Below are 16145 nucleotides of genomic sequence, written 5' to 3' on the forward strand. Positions count from 1 at the left end.
TTTTTATTTATTTTTTTTTTTTTTGGGGGGGGGGGCTAATGACAAGCAAGACGTTGGACAATCCATTTTTACAAGGGTTGTTGTGGTTTGGAAAAACACCTGTTCATGGGTTTCATCTGATATTGTTGCTCCGCTTCATTCAGGTGAAAGGGGTGAGGTGCAATATGCAACCTGTGAGCAAGTGTGCTGCTGTTTATGGCTTTAATTCTATTGGTGATTTGTGTGATAAAAGGCATTAGGCTTGCCCTCACCATATAGTAAATTTACAATACTGCGACATACTGTATATTGTAAATACACATGCGAAAAAAATAAAAATTTAATGATTCTATTAGATTTCATATTGTTCTCCAGTATGCAAATTGCCTCTTCAGAGAACAAAAGGACTTCAACTCTATAGGGCCACCTGTTGGAAGTAGCGATCCTACAAGTCACAATTAACCCTTTAGGGTATGTGCACACGATGCAGATTTAGTGCAGAATTGGTGCAGAACTGCACTGTGATTTACAGTACAATGTAAATCAATGTGAAAAAAAAAGTTGTGCACATGGTGCAGAAAAATCTTTGAAATCTGCAGCGTTTCTGCGCAGAAGTGCATGTCACTACTTTTGTGCGTTTCTGCAGCGTTTCTGCACCCCTCCATTAATAGAAATCTGCAGTGGTAAAATCTGCACAAAAACTGCACTAAAAACGCATAAAAAACGCACCTGCGGATTCTGCCAGGAGATGCAGATTTAGTGCAGAAAATTCTGCACCACATTTCCTACGTGTGCACATAGCCTTATTGTTCTCCAAAAGTCATGAAGTTGGAATTTGTATGTCATTTAAAGCCTGAAGACTAGTCCCATTTGGAATTCAATAAATCGCAGCATAATATAAATGAATGTGGTCAGATTGCATGCAAATAAAGTTGAAGTGATTTGCATGTTGCAAAAGCTCTTCTGAATGCCTCTGTCCCACCAGCTCTATTCCCTGCCCAACGCCACTTTCTCCTGCTTGACTGACAACTACTTTGCTTGAAGTCTCACAACAAAAGAGCTGTCAGCCGAGCTGGAGAAGGCTGCACTAGGTTGGGATTAATACTGGGGAGACAGAGGCTTAGGAAAGCCTTCCACACATGGAAAACATTTCCGCTTCCTTTACATATTGACTCAAGCTGTGATTCTCGGTAATGGAGGAAAGGACTGGCTAGCTAATGGTAAGGAGGTTTGTATGAGCTACATTCGAGTATAAAGTTAAGCAGTTTGGGGAGTCAAATCATGCTGACAAATTTCCCTAAAATGCTGCATCTAGATGATGGTTTTGTGTCTATTGCACAACATTGAAAAGTCTATATAGACATTTGTTTTTGGAGAAGGTTTTTTTTAGTTTTGTAACATTTTTACGTTTTGCATTTTAGTTGTGTGTTTTGTTTTTTGTTTTTCGTCTTGCCATTTTCTCTTTTTTTTTTTTTTTGTATGTTTTTTTTCTCCTTTCCTCTTTTCGAAACTCCAGTATGATCTGAGTGTGGTATCTTTTTACATAGGATTATATGTCGAACTCAATAAACTCATGTCAAAAACGCTATTAACCTGCAGGTATAGGGTTCATTTTCAGGTATGTACTGTTCTGAAACTTCCTGGGCACTGCAATGAAAGCCTGGCCACCGGGAGGAAATTAATTTTATTCCTCCTGGCAACCCCCAGCTTTCAGTCTGAGGCGCATCCACCGTGGTTTCAGTAACTGCTTAGTACAAAGTGAGCGGTAGGTGTAACGACGCCCTGGCATTGGCTGACAGCCGGCTCTGAAGCCTGTCAGTTCTGATTTACTAACATAGTAACATAGTCATTAAGGTTGAAGAAAGACTTAAGTCCATCTAGTTCAACCCATAGCCTAACCTAACATGTTGATCCAGAGGAAGGCAAAAAAAACCATGTGGCAACAACTAAGCTCCACATTGGGGAAATAAATTCCTTCCCGACTCCACATACGGCAATCAGACTAGTTCCCTGGATCAACGCCTTATCAAGGAATCTAGTGTATATACCCTGTAACATTATACTTTTCCAGAAAGGCATCCAGTCCCCTCTTAAATTTAAGCAATGAGTCACTCATTACAACATCATACGGCAGAGAGTTCCATAGTCTCACTGCTCTTACAGTAAAGAATCCGCGTCTGTTATTATGCTTAAACCTTCTTTCCTTCAGACATAGAGGATGCCCCCTTGTCCCTGTCTCAGGTCTATGATTAAAAAGATCATCAGAAAGGTCTCTGTACTGTCCCCTCATATATTTATACATGAAATTAAGATCACCCCTTAGTCTTCGTTTTTCCAAACTAAATAGCCCCAAGTGTAATAACCTATCTTGGTATTGCAGGTATACAGTACATTGTACTGTACATGACAGTTCGGATCTGCAGCATTTCTGCGTGGAAAAATCCGCTGCGGATCCGCAGCAAATCTTCATCGTGTGCACATAGCCTTAGTGTTCAAAAGTATCAACGAAAAGGCAGCACTCACCCGATCCTAAGGTTATAAGTCCTTTATTTGCATACATCTGGACATCGTTCTAGCAGCGCGCAGGTAAAACAAGGGAGTTAGGTGGGGGGAGGAACATGGACTACAGCCGTTTTGCGTCTGGCTGACGCTTCTACGGGTTCATTGGATGAAGTCCTGACACTCTTGTCTATAGAACTATATAGAAGAGAGTAGGAGAAAAACACATGTACAAAGTGTCAAGATTTGGCATGGTAAATTCCAGGATAACGTGACTCATTTTCCCTCCAGCAAAACTTGAATGTCTCCTTATATACATCATAGAGCTGTTATTTGTTTAAAAAAAACAAAAAAAATAAACACCCCACAAGAACTAAAACCTTCATAGAACACAGATGATGGTTTCCAGAGAATGAGGAAACTGAGATTTTATTGAATGTGAATATTGTCTGTACGTATAGCTCTCAAGACAGTGTCTATAACACTGCAGCTCGCTTTTGTGTTATAGAAACTCTTGCCTGGCCTATGTATTTTTGTTCTGGGAGCTTCAGTGACCTTTTATGTACAAGCAATTTTCAGTTACAGTTTTTGCCTAATAATGTGGTGTCCAAAAGTCTTATAGACCAAAACCAAAGATTGCAGTAAATCAGATGTAAATTACTTTCTGCCTCGCAAAGCACTGGATCAAATCAAAATGCTCATGTGTTGTCTACTAGAAGAGAGCAGTCAGCCCTTTGGAAAGGACACGGAAGGACACTGATTTCTTGACACATTAGGCTTCACTGTTACTGTAATTATGTTCGCTGTGCCTTGTTCTGACAAGTTCCCCAGCTCTTATGTATAGAGGATTCTTCCCAGATGCTAACCTCCTGCTACTTGATATTTTCTACATAATCATGTGCATTCGCTCGTCTTTAGTATTCATGTTCTGCCATGATTCTTTGCAGCACTGCCCTTTTTAGATTGGTAGGCATTCGTGCGCTTTGCTACCCTCTGGTGAAGCTCTTTAAAACTTTTAATAAGATGTTTTGTTAGCACAGCTAAAAGTCTTTTCTTTTAATCTATAAGGATGTCGCATTTTTATCTTGTTTATGCTATACACATTCCTTTGTAGATAATAATCACCAACTTCATTGATGGGAAAGCTTTCTGGGATTTTAGGAAATTTTTGAAACGGTGGCTAAAGTTAAGAAACTGCTATTAACGGGAATCGGTCACCAGGTTTTTGCTACCTAATCTGAGAGCAATCCCCTAGACTATCAATCCATGCATAAAGGCCAATATGCATGAAGTATCAAAAACACCAGTGAGAGAAACAATGCAAACTCTTAATAATCATTATTCAAATCTTTACTAACATATACAAACAAGACAATCTAAAAACCATAAATTAATGAGACCCCACAAGTAATGATATCAGCAGGTAAAGGTGAATCCGCAGTAGGTACCTTGCTGAATAGTAAATAAAGAGGATGGGGTATATTCAAATATGGCTAACCATGAAAAACCTTGTTATAATATATAGAAAAATAGTATAAGGAGTATGGTAAGCAATAATATTATGCCCAAGTAGACCTCCTACATAACAATCACTAATAAGATCAAATCACTATTAACATAATAGGTACCCAGATTACTCCAATGCTGTCGCAAGGTAATAGCAGTCCCACAGCACCCAAAACGCGTTTCGCAAGAAAATGCTTCATCCGGGGATGGTGGGTTGTTGGATAACAGCCTATTTAAGCTGGACTTGGCCGATGGGATCGTGTAATCACTTACTCAGCGCCTGTGCAGGGACATGCATATCCAGCGTCTTAGTATGAGGTTTGCACACTAGTATCCAGGAAGAAGTGGGCTAACATGATGAACTCCCGTGACAATAGTACATTACATGATGATTGTGACAGGTGGACCGCACACCACCTAATCCCCTTACTAAGAAAATAAAGGGGCGGAATGCAGCACTTACTCCCTATACTATTTTTCTGCATATAACAAGGTTTTGTCATGGTTACTCATATTTGAATATATTCCCCTCCTTATTTACTATTTAGCCTTTTCCTCCTGATGTCCCCCATCTTTTCATTACCTGTGGTGTCTCATTCATTTATGATTTTTAGATTGTCCTGTTTGTCTATATTAATAAAGATTTAAACAATGATTTTAAAGTGCTTGTATTGTTTCTCTCATTGGTGTTTGTAATCTGAAATCCACATAATGTAGGGACAGAGACCCTGATTCTAGCAATGGATCAATTAGTTTACTGGGTGCAGTGGTTGTGACACAATCTGAGATTAGATGTCGCATATAGCAGTTCTCAGAAAGCTAGTCCTGCCTACACCACTGTTTCTATCTGTATTGTCTGTTGACAGTGAGCTGCTTATCAGGTGAGTGGGCAGGGTTGGATAGCTTCATACACAGGGCTGCTAGTCTGGCAGAGTTAACCCCTTGCTGATAAAACACTGTATTCAAACCGCACACATCCTAATAGTGACACATTGATGAAATCAGTGTCTCAGCCCCTACCTCATCTTTCCCACAGATTAAATGGCAAAAACCTGCTGACAGATTCCCAATAATTGCTTGTTGAATTTCTTGCCACTCCATGACTGTCACTTCTGTTGTCCCTGCCAGTATACTCGGACAGGCCCATAGGGGAGAAGGCAAATTCCTCAGTAGGCCTTTGTGCAGAAGTGGGCTCTCATTCTTCTAATTGAGCATTACATGGCATTGTTTACTGAGATGACATAAAGGAACAATAGAAGAATACCCAATACCCTCTCTCTTCAGTCCCGCGTTACTCAACATCACCGCATGGGCTACTTCCTCATCAATTATCTGGCTGGTGAATATGGGGGTTGTCTAGCACTGATATGGATGGAGTATCTCTATAACATTAAACATCTTCGTGGATCCACTCATATCTTGTATCACGGTGACCATAAACACAGTGTAGGGAGATGAAACCTAGCTTTGTGCACTTTGTAGTGGCGGTTCCTGGGTGCTGCAGTTCAGCTTCCATTGAAGTGATCTGAGCTGCAGAACACCAGAACTGCCACTGTTGTGGTGTACCAGCTCCACATAATGTGCACTGTTTACTTCCGAGCCACAGGACCTGATAACAACTGATCAATTTTATGATTAAATTGCTGTTTAACTGTAAAACATGTGAATCCACTGACTATCAATTTTGGCACTGTAGCATTTATGATAAAGCGGCAAATGCAGCCATCTTTCCGTTCACAATTTATGGAGAATGTCAACTGGGAGACAGAAGAAGGATCGGGCAATATTTTCATGTAACCGTAGTGGGCCCCCAGAGTATATAGTACTAGTTGGCCCTTGGCATCTCAATCCAATGCTGCCCGTCAGTCCTGAAAGTAATGTCCCGTACATACAGTAGATTCACATGTCCAGTAGAGCTTGGTCTCGGTGGTCAAGTGCTGTATAAGCAAACTGCACTGTATGGTCCAATGATTGGTAGCAGAGGTCATATGAATGATGTAACGACGATCACTATGACCTGCAGGACCTCCTGAGCAGCTCAATTTCTACATTTTAGGAATTTTCTACTCTTGGGTAGATTCAAACTTTAAGAATGAATAATGTTCTGTATTAAAAATCTGTTGATAGTTTATAATATACAAGGTTGCAAATGAATTATCAAGTAATAGAGGGGTCATAGCATTTATTAGTGTTGGGGTACAGCTCTCTGCTTTCTTCAGAAGTCCCATAGGCCACTTTTGGCGCTGTGCTAAGCATGTCTGACCACCACTCCATCCTGTGGGCCAGTTCTCAGGTCGTAGGGGCTTCCTGAGGTCAGACCCCCAGCGATGGGATTGTTATCACCTATACTGTGGATAGATGTTACATTTCAATGTTGTGAATGCTGCTATTGTCTCGTCGTGCCCAAATAGATCATTCAGTAAATGTCTTCTGCCGCTGTAGGAATCCCAACGTCTAGGAGCTACTGACTGACATGTTGTTTTCTGATTTGTATATACAGCCACCAATTCTACTGATAAGTCATCTGATGGAATTGCGGAAGATGTTCAAGGATTTTACTTTGACAAACTGATGTAAGTTTACAAACTGCCAATTACGGTATAACACTGCGCGCTCTGTGGAATATTGTAAAGCGGTATGATTGTGATTGACCGTGTGAGCTGATTTTCTCTTTTATCTATATTCGGTAAAATTGTGCTCTACAAATCAGAATATGTGCATGTTACATTTGTCAGACACTTTGCAGACTCTTTCTGCACAATCTATGTAGCTAAAGCTGAGCTCTGAAATGATTTTTCTTTATTAATAGGCAGACTGAATAGTTTACTTGTAAGGGGGTTTTCAGGCTGCAGAGAAAAGTCTGCAGTTACTCTGTGATTGTCGGCTGCCAAATGGGGACTGTGTGCAATGCAGGAATTGTGAGGATCCCCTGTATTTGAAGTCATGTGACCATACGTATGCGATTTGCACACTTGCTGTCATGTGTTGACTCAACCACTACTTTCAGTAGAGCATTGAGAGAAGCAGAAGAGGGTCTAGTCAGCACGGGTTCATCGGTACACAAATTCCAGACATGTGGTCACACAATTGACAACACGTGCTACTAGCACAGGGGAATCGTGCCCGGGCGTGCATTGTACACTGTCAAATTTTGTCAGTCTGCAGTCACTTAACCCCTTTCTGACATTGGGTGTAATAGTGCTCCCCTGGAGCCCGCACCTTTCCGGGCACATGTCAGCTGATCTGTACAGCTGACGTGCCCACCACAGCCGTGGTGGAATCGTGTTCCACCCGCGGCTGTTAACTAGTTAAATGCCGTTGTCAGTTTCTGACAGCGGCATTTTAACTCCCGCTTACCGGAAGCGCATCTTTTATCCTGCCCATCGGTGACCCCGTCACATGATCATGGGTCGGCATGACATCCAGACCTCTATGGTTGTCATATCCAGATTGCTAGCGGTTGGCGCTCATAGCAAGTGAGCATTTCTGCTACACACAGGCGATCTGATCATCACCTGTGTATAGCAGGGGCGATCGCAGATTCTTGTCTCCCATGAAGACTATTAAAACATGCAAAAAGTAAAAAAAAAAAGGTTTTTAAAAATATAAAAAGAAATGCTGTATATAAAATTTCAAATCACCACCCTTTCGCCCCATCCCATAAAAAAGCAAATATACACATTGATATCGTCTGTTTCAGAATCACCTGATCTATCAATATAAAAAAAAAAATAATCCAATCACTAAACGGCGTAACGAGAAAGTCAATTTGTTTTTTCGGTCCACACAACATTGTATTAAAATGCAATAGCAGGCGATCAAATGATCGTATCTGCACCAAAATGGCATAATTAAAAACGTCAGCTCGGCACGCGAAAAATAAGCCCTCACCCTACCTGAGATCACGAAAAGTGGAGATGCTATGGGTATTTGAAAATGGTGCAGTTTTTTTTCTTTAACAAACTTTGGATTTTTTTTTCACCACTTAGATAAAAAAATAATTAATTAAAATAAATTTGGTGTCTATGAACTCGTAATGACCTGGAGAATCATAATGGCAGGTTAGTGTTAGCATTTAGTGAACATGGTAAAAAACAAAAACAAAATGTGGAATTGCACTTTTTTTTTTTTTGCAATTTCGCCACATTTGTTTTTTTTTCTTCCTGTTTTCCAGTACATGATATGTTGAAACCAATGGTGTCGTTCAAAAGTACAACTTGTCCTGCAAAATACAAGCCCTCCCATGGCCATATTGATGGAAAAATAAAAAAAAGTTATGGCTCTGGGAAGAAGCAGAGCAAAAAACGAAAACGCAAAAACTGAAACCATGGTCATTAAGGCTTTAAACTGACTACAGACATTTAGTTTTAGCCCAGATAACCTTTTATGCACATCAGGTGTTGTGTTTTTCAATACAAAACTGGAGACAAGTGTTTTATTGCATAATTATGAGAATGCTTCTACATAAAAAAAAATACTGTAATTATATGGATTATTGTATAATTTAAGCTCAAGAGGTGAAAATCGAACACTGCATACTTACAGGAAATTTCTGAACTAGAGTGTGGCTATGCCCATTTGTCAAATTCATCAAATCATTTACTACACATGTAGTAGCTTTTTTGATACCACGCATGGAGACTCACACCACTTACTAATGTCCCTGAGGAGCACCTCTTAATGAATTCAGCATCATGTTCTCTATCAAGAAGGGCATGGTGCGCGTCTGCGCTGTGCCAGTCCTGATGAATCAGACCCTATGAGTCTAAAATAGATCAGTGTGACATTTTCAGGGTTACTAATTTTTAATTTTTTAATAAAGATTATGCTATAAAAAATACACATTACCAAAACGTTTTTAAAGAATGCAATTATTACAAAAACCTTATTAAACAATAGATTATTTTCTTAGGACTCTCTTACTTTAAACTGTTCAAGGTCCAAGTTATAACATAGAAAAATAACATACATTCTGTTATTTCAGCCTTTAATAGTTTACTGTATCAGACTACGATAAGAGAATGGTAAACTGCATTGATTCGACAGCCTGGGGTTCTAGTCTAACATATTGTTTAAAGGGAACCTGTCACCTGAATTTGGCGGGACCAGTTTTGGGTCATATGGGCGGGGTTTTCGGGTGTTTGATTCACCCTTTCCTTACCCGCTGGCTGCATGCTGGCCGCAATATTGGATTGAAGTTCATGCTGTGTCCTCCGTAGTACACGCCAGCACAAGGCAATATTGCCTTGCGCAGGCGTGTACTCCGGAGGACAGAAAATGAACTTCAATCCAATATTGCAGCCAGCATGCAGCCAGCGGGTAAGGAAAGGGTGAATCAAACACCCCAAAACCGGTCCCGCCAAATTCAGGTGACAGGTTCCCTTTAAAACCAGCTTCTTCACCATGACAGACGATCAGCTCTCCACCCTCCTGTCAAGATCACACCTCACCACCTGCACGCTCGACCCGCTCCCGTCCCACCTCATCCCTAACCTTTCCACGGTCTTCATCCCAACCCTAACGCACCTGTTCAAACTCTCACTCACAACAGGTGTCTTCCCCTCATCCTTCAAGCATGCCAAGATCGCGCCCATCCTCAAAAAGCCCTCCCTCGACCCATCCTCTGTGTCTAGCTATCGCCCGATATCTCTTCTCCCTTATGCCTCCAAATTACTGGAGCAACACGTCCATCTTGAACTGTCCTCCCACCTCTCCTCCCTCTTTGATCGTTTACAATCTGGCTTCCGACCCTATCACTCAACTGAAACTGCCGTAACTAAAGTCACCAACGACCTACTAACTGCCAGGAGCAAGCGACTCTACTCAGTCCTCCTTCTCCTGGACCTGTTTTCTGTCTTCGACACTGTGGACCACTCCCTTCTGCTATAGATCCTCTCATCTCTTGGCATCACAGACTTGGCCCTATCCTGAATCTCGTCATATCTGACAGACTGAACATTCAGTGTCTCCCTCCCCCACACCACCTCCTCACTTCGCCCCTTGTCAGTCGGTGTTCCTCAAGGCTCTGTTCTAGGACCCCTACTCTTCTCCATCTACACCTACGGCCTTGGACAGCTCATAGAATCCCACGGTATGCAGAACCATCTCTACGCCGATGACACACAGATCTACCTATCCGGACCTGACCTCACCTCCTTAATTACCAAAGTCACACACTGTCTGTCTGCTATTTCAGCCTTCTTTTCTGCTCGCTTTCTAAAACTGAACATGGACAAAACAGAATTCGTCATCTTTCCCCCATCTCACTCTACCCCTCCACCAGACCTATCTATCAATGTCAATGGCTGCTCACTTTCCCCAGTCCCATACATCCAGTGCCTTGGGGTGATCCTCGACTCTGCCCTCTCTTTCAAGCCACATATCCAAGCCCTTGCCTGCTCCTGCCATCTCAAACTCAAAAATATTTCCCGAATCCGCACACTCCTTAACTGCGACACCACAAAAACACTAGTACATGCCCTTATCTCCCGCCTTGACTACTGCAACCTCCTACTCTCTGGCCTCCCCTCTAGCACTCTGGTACCACTCTAATCCATCCTACACTCTGCTGCCCGACTAATCTACCTGTCTCCCCGCTATTCCCCAGCCTCTTCCCTATGGCAAGCCCTTCACTGGCTTCCTATCGCCCAGAGACTCCAGTTCAAAACCCTCACAATGACATACAAAGCCATCCACAACCTGTCTCCTCCATACATCTGTGACATGGTCTCCCGGTACCTACCTACACGCAACCTCCGATCCTCTCAAGACCTCCTTCCCTACTCCCCTCTCATCTCTTCTTCCCACAACCGCATCCAAGACTTCTCCCGTGCTTCCCCCATACTCGAACTCTCTACCCCAACACATTAGACTCTCGCCTACCACAGAAACCTTCAAAAAGAACCTGAAGACTCACCTCTTCCGACAAGCCTGCAATGATCTTCAACCTACTGAACCGCCACACAACCAGCTCTACCCTCTCCTAGTGTATCCTCACCCATCCCCTGCAGACTGTGAGCCCTCGCAGGCTAGGTCCTCCCTCCTTATGTACCTGTGTGCCTTGTTTTTTTGCTCATGTATAATGTATTTGTCTATATTTGCCGCGTATTCACATGTAAAGCGCCATGGGATAAATGGCGCTATAAAAATGTATAATAATAAAAAAGCATCGTACAGTGAATTCACATGTTGCAGATTCTCTTACAGAAATTTCCAATTCATCTGAACAATTGCATTTGAATGAATGGTACTGATTTTTTGTCTCAGAAATATTTGCAACAAAATCTGCAGTTTGTGAATACACCATTAATGAGACTTGAAAATTAAGAAGCTGAGTTTTCAGTACTTTCCAATGCTTCATAGTGACAATAATTATTTGTACATTTTGGGGTTGTCAAACTGATAATGTGGTCTAGTGATCCTTTCGTTTTTTTTTCCCAAGCCAAATGTACCCTGATCTCAAAGACAATTTGGCTGAATTCCGAAAACATCTTATAGAAAGCACGAATGAGATGGAGCCGTTGAAAGTCTGGGAGTTGCAAGGTAAGTTCTGTCTTCATCTAAAGATTGCTGGTATTGTAAATGTGTAGAGAAAATGGAGATCGAAAGTATTGAAACAAGGCTCTGATTCTTAGCTTTATTTGTTTTTGGCAAAATGTTTGTGTATGTGCCACTGTATCGGCGTATGTAGGCCATAAGGCCAGAGATCACTCAAGGTGCAAAATGCAAAACTCAGAAGAAGATCACAGCTATACTGGAGTTTCTTGGTATATTATTGCAGTTTTTTGTTACATCTTTATATTCCTAATGGGTTTTTCCCCAAATATAATAATGATGACCTATCCACAGAATAGTTCCAGAAGATCAGATCGGTTAGTGTTTGACACCCGGCAAACTCCACACACAAACTGTTATTAACTCCAGAGCAGCTGGACGTAAACACTGAACGGAGCTGAACAGCGCAGCTCTATAAATGTGTAGCAGCCGGGTGCCACAATTCATATATAAGAGAAAAGAAGCCTGCAGTTCTCAGCAGCAACATTTTAACAGAACGGACGGACTTGCTTGAAAAAAATATATAATTTTCATATTGAGAAACTGCTATGTTGTTGTAAGCCTATTCTTAAAATAAAAAAAATAAAAAAATGCTCTGCTAACGAGAACCTGTCATATTACCAAATGATATTAAGCTACAGGCATAGAGTTAATCTGAAGGTTAAAGGGAAACTGTCATCAGGTTTTTGTTATGTAATCTGAGGGAAGCATGAGGTAGGTCTGAGCTACTGAATTCAGTAATGCGTCACTTAGCTGTTGCAATACAATGAGTGTTTTATCATCAGGAGATTATCACTGCTGGACTATATGCATACTGGTCCAACCACACTCCCCGCACTGATGTCCGCTTACTGTCAATAGATACCGATGAGCGTAAGTGCTCGTTACTCTAGTTTACCGAGGTTGCTCGGGTATGCACAGAGTATCGCAGGTGCTCGAGTGACATGTTCAAGTCCCCGCTGCCGTTTGCTTTGCAGCTGTTAGCCACAACACATGCAGGGATTGACTGATATGCATGGGGAATCCCCGCATGTTTTGTCGCAGTCTAAGGACCACAAAGTATGTTCAGGCCCCTGCGACCACATGTCACTCTCGCACCCGCGATACTCTGTGCATACCCAAGCACCCTAGGCAAACTCAAATAAAGAGCACTTGCGCTCATCACTATCAATAGCCCATGTACACAGAAAGCTATGGTGTGGGCGAGGGCAGCTTTCTCAGCTCTGCTACATCTAAAAATTGATTGTATCACACCTGCTGCACCCAGTAAAAGTACTGCATTGTTGGGATCAGGATGTCCCTCTTTATATTATGCTACTTTCACATGAGGTAGGAAAAACCTGCTAACAGATTCTCTTTAACTCGTTCCTGACATGCGCCGTACGTATACTGCTCTGCGGGAGCTACGTTCCCACAAACAGCAGTAAATGTACGTTGCGGCCTGTTTTTTTTTTTTTTTTTTGCTTACCGTATTTTTCTGACCATAAGATTCACATTTTCCCCCAAAAATTTTTTGGGGAAAATGGGGGTGCGTCTTATGGTCGCAGTATACTTACAAATCCTGTGGTAGCGGCGGCAGTCCCAATGCAGCCTCCCTTCCCAGGCTGGTGTGGCGGTGCAGCGGGGCTCTGTGGTGTGGTGGTGGTGGGCTGTGCTCCAGGGCAGTGACAGCGGTTCTGTGCTGCGTGGGGGGCTCCGCTGGCATTTCGTCAAAGCCCGGAGGCCCCTGCACATCCGTTGCTGCCATGTTGCAGTGGCCTCCGGGAAGATGGCCACCGGGCTGGGGGCAGCGCATGCTCGGATTCAGATCTCGTCCCGATTTGAATCTGAGCATGGGCCGCCCGGCGGCCATGTTCCCAGAGGCCACCGTAACATGGCAGCAACGGATGTGCGGGGCCTCCGGGCTTTGACGAAATGCTGTCGGAGCCCCCACGGAGCACAGAGAGCTGCTGCACTTCCCCGGAGCACAGAGCCCCAGCACAGAGCCACCGCACCAGCTTGGGATGGGATTTCCCGGAGCCCACCGCACCAGCCTGGACCACCGAATGACCCCTGTGACCACTACTCCACCTGTGCCGATCCCTTCCCTGGTAAGCTGAATTTGGACTGTAAAGCGGACCCCTATTTGACACATTTTTTTCCCCTATTTTCCTTCCGAAAATTTAGGGTCTTATGGTCTGGTGCATCTTATAGTCCGAAAAATACAGTAATTCCTGTTTGCGAGCCCCCAGTGCTTGCTGGGATACTTAAGTGAGTCATAATTAGTGTGGCAGAGATACTACTGCAGCCTCTGTCCCCACCCTGGAATGAAGCATAATCGGTGATGTCTGTTTCATCGGCTGGGCCGAGAGACAGGTTTTTGATGCTGAAATGTATGCAGCAAATACTTAACAAGTCCACACACCCTTACTCTGATCTTGTAGCCTCGCCTAAGCCCTTTGCTTTCATATCTGCTCGGCCCTATCCAGAGAGTATATTGATTTACTGCAGGGAATCCTAAAAAGTCACTGAGGACTAATATTTCTACCCATCACTGTACAGTACGTTATTATTGCCTTGTAGATCGCTTTTCAGACTCTTTGAAGTCCTATTTTTCCCTGTTTTAGTTATGTTTTTTGATTTATGTCATTAAACTATTAAGGGAATTATTCTTTATTAGACTATTCTGGCAATGTTTGACAGTCCTTGGTGACTTTAATGGCACTTACTAGAATTGTCGCTTCAGTCTGTATAAAACATCTCCCTGAGTGTCCGGGAAGATAAGTAAATGTGTCCCTAAAGTACACTGCAGTCTAGTGTTGCTATGGTAACCACAAATTCTCACAATTACAAAACTGTTATTTTTGCTGTTTTTTTATGCTAGAGAGAACAAATATTTCTTTTTGCAAGAAGCAGACGCAGGAAACCAAGTTGTAGCAGTAAGTGGGTTAGGGTACATTTAGACATTCTGACCATGGCCGGGAAATGACTACCAATTGCCAGTTGTTAAATGGCCTCTTTTATACCCGCCAATGAGCATTCTGCACACACAAAACGATTGTTAGTAGGATGTCATCTTATCGGCAGCACATCTCCTGATAACACCGGTGTGCTGCCTGTTGTGAGGCAGTCAGGGGGATCATGTGCGAGGGTTATGTGTCCTCCAGGATGCGGACGGAGTCATAATAAACCTGCTGGAGCACCTTGTGTATACAGCAAGACGCCTGTGAATCACAAGGCAAAATAAAAGGATGTGTGGATTGGGTCCAAGTAGCTGACCCAGTCAGATTTTTAGAAAAACCTGTCAAGGGCTTTTATTTTTAGAGGGATTTGCAGGTTTGGTAGTGGGGCGAATCTCTCTCTCTCCACTCCGGATTTTGGAAGTGGCTCTATGGCCATGATTCCATTTAAAATCTGTCATTTTTGCATTGGGTGTTTCAATTAGTAGTTTGCATGCTGCAGAGCAGGAGGCTCTGTTCAACCCAGGACTGTGTGGAGCTAACACAGAGCCAGGAGCTTCAAGTCGGCTGACGCACCCAAGGGACACAGTGGTGCCATTGTCCAAGGGAACAGGTTTTGAACACGGACTGTATTTGTGGAAACCCGGCTGCGATCTGGAGGATATCACTCCTGTATGCGAGTCCATAAATAAAGAAACTGTTTGTTTATGGTGAACTTTCTGTGGTCCCTGCCTGTGACACTGCACCAACCCCGCTGCAGTACACTATGAAGATGAAGCCTGTGTTTTGTTTGTTTTGAAATGAAATGCCAGCTGGTTCAGATAACCCAATAATCCAAAACGTACGTTCCTCAGAACACTCTTTCCCCGATTATAAGCCTGTCTAAATGACATTTAATGGAGTATTTGCATCTCCAAGATCTCATTCCAATATGTAGTAGGTGTAATAATATTAGCAAATTCCTCCAATTAGAAATGTGGTATAGTTTTTCTGATTCGCTATGTCTCTTTCCTCATGTGCAGGCATTTTAGGACCTTCAGTATCCATGGTTGCAACCACTAGCAACTATCTAACTAAGGTCTGACTCATACCCTTCATCGTCAAAACAAAAACCGAAAAGTGGGCCAAGTGTCCTGCAAGTATCAAAAGTTTTCTTGCAAGTACAATGTGATTTTTATCGTCTGGCATCCTATTTACATGCAACTGCAATCCAATTGCAATGCAATTTTAACATGAGCTTGTATATAGAGTAATTGTCTGTAATTTACAGTTTTCAAAGGAAATATTGTTCTATATAAATATATTAAATAAACAGATACAAAAAGATATAAATATGTGAGTGAGATATGAGTGCTTTGTGGATGTAGCTTACTGTACATGTATTCTATAAATAATAAATACATATATTTTCTGAAAAAAAAATGGCGTGGGATCCCCTAAAATGTTATTAATCAGTAGAGGAAAAGCGGAGAGCTGAGGGGAAGATGTTTATAGCTTGGGAAGGGAGTAATACCCATACTTTTACTAACCCCATAGTCAAATTATTAAAAAAAAAAAACAGAATAAAGTCTGTTTATTTGTTCAAGTGACACAGACTCCTATATTGACTCTAAATTTAAAAAAAAAAGACACTCGCCTTACACCTCCAATGCATTGAAGCCTGTAAAA

General features: G+C 42.3%; 1 protein-coding gene across 1 annotated transcript in view; it reads left to right on the forward strand.

Annotated features, from left to right (window-relative positions):
• The window catches only part of UGGT2 (UDP-glucose glycoprotein glucosyltransferase 2), a 459065-nt gene that overhangs the window by 65880 nt on the left and 377040 nt on the right, over positions 1 to 16145 (forward strand). Inside the window, exons 7-8 of the mRNA XM_077297152.1 lie at positions 6485 to 6557; positions 11426 to 11526. Of these exons, the coding sequence (XP_077153267.1) occupies positions 6485 to 6557; positions 11426 to 11526 (174 nt within the window). The remainder of the gene's footprint in view (positions 1 to 6484; positions 6558 to 11425; positions 11527 to 16145) is intronic.

The sequence above is a fragment of the Ranitomeya variabilis genome, chromosome 3 (assembly GCF_051348905.1).
Source record: "Ranitomeya variabilis isolate aRanVar5 chromosome 3, aRanVar5.hap1, whole genome shotgun sequence".
Lineage (NCBI taxonomy): Eukaryota > Metazoa > Chordata > Amphibia > Anura > Dendrobatidae > Ranitomeya > Ranitomeya variabilis.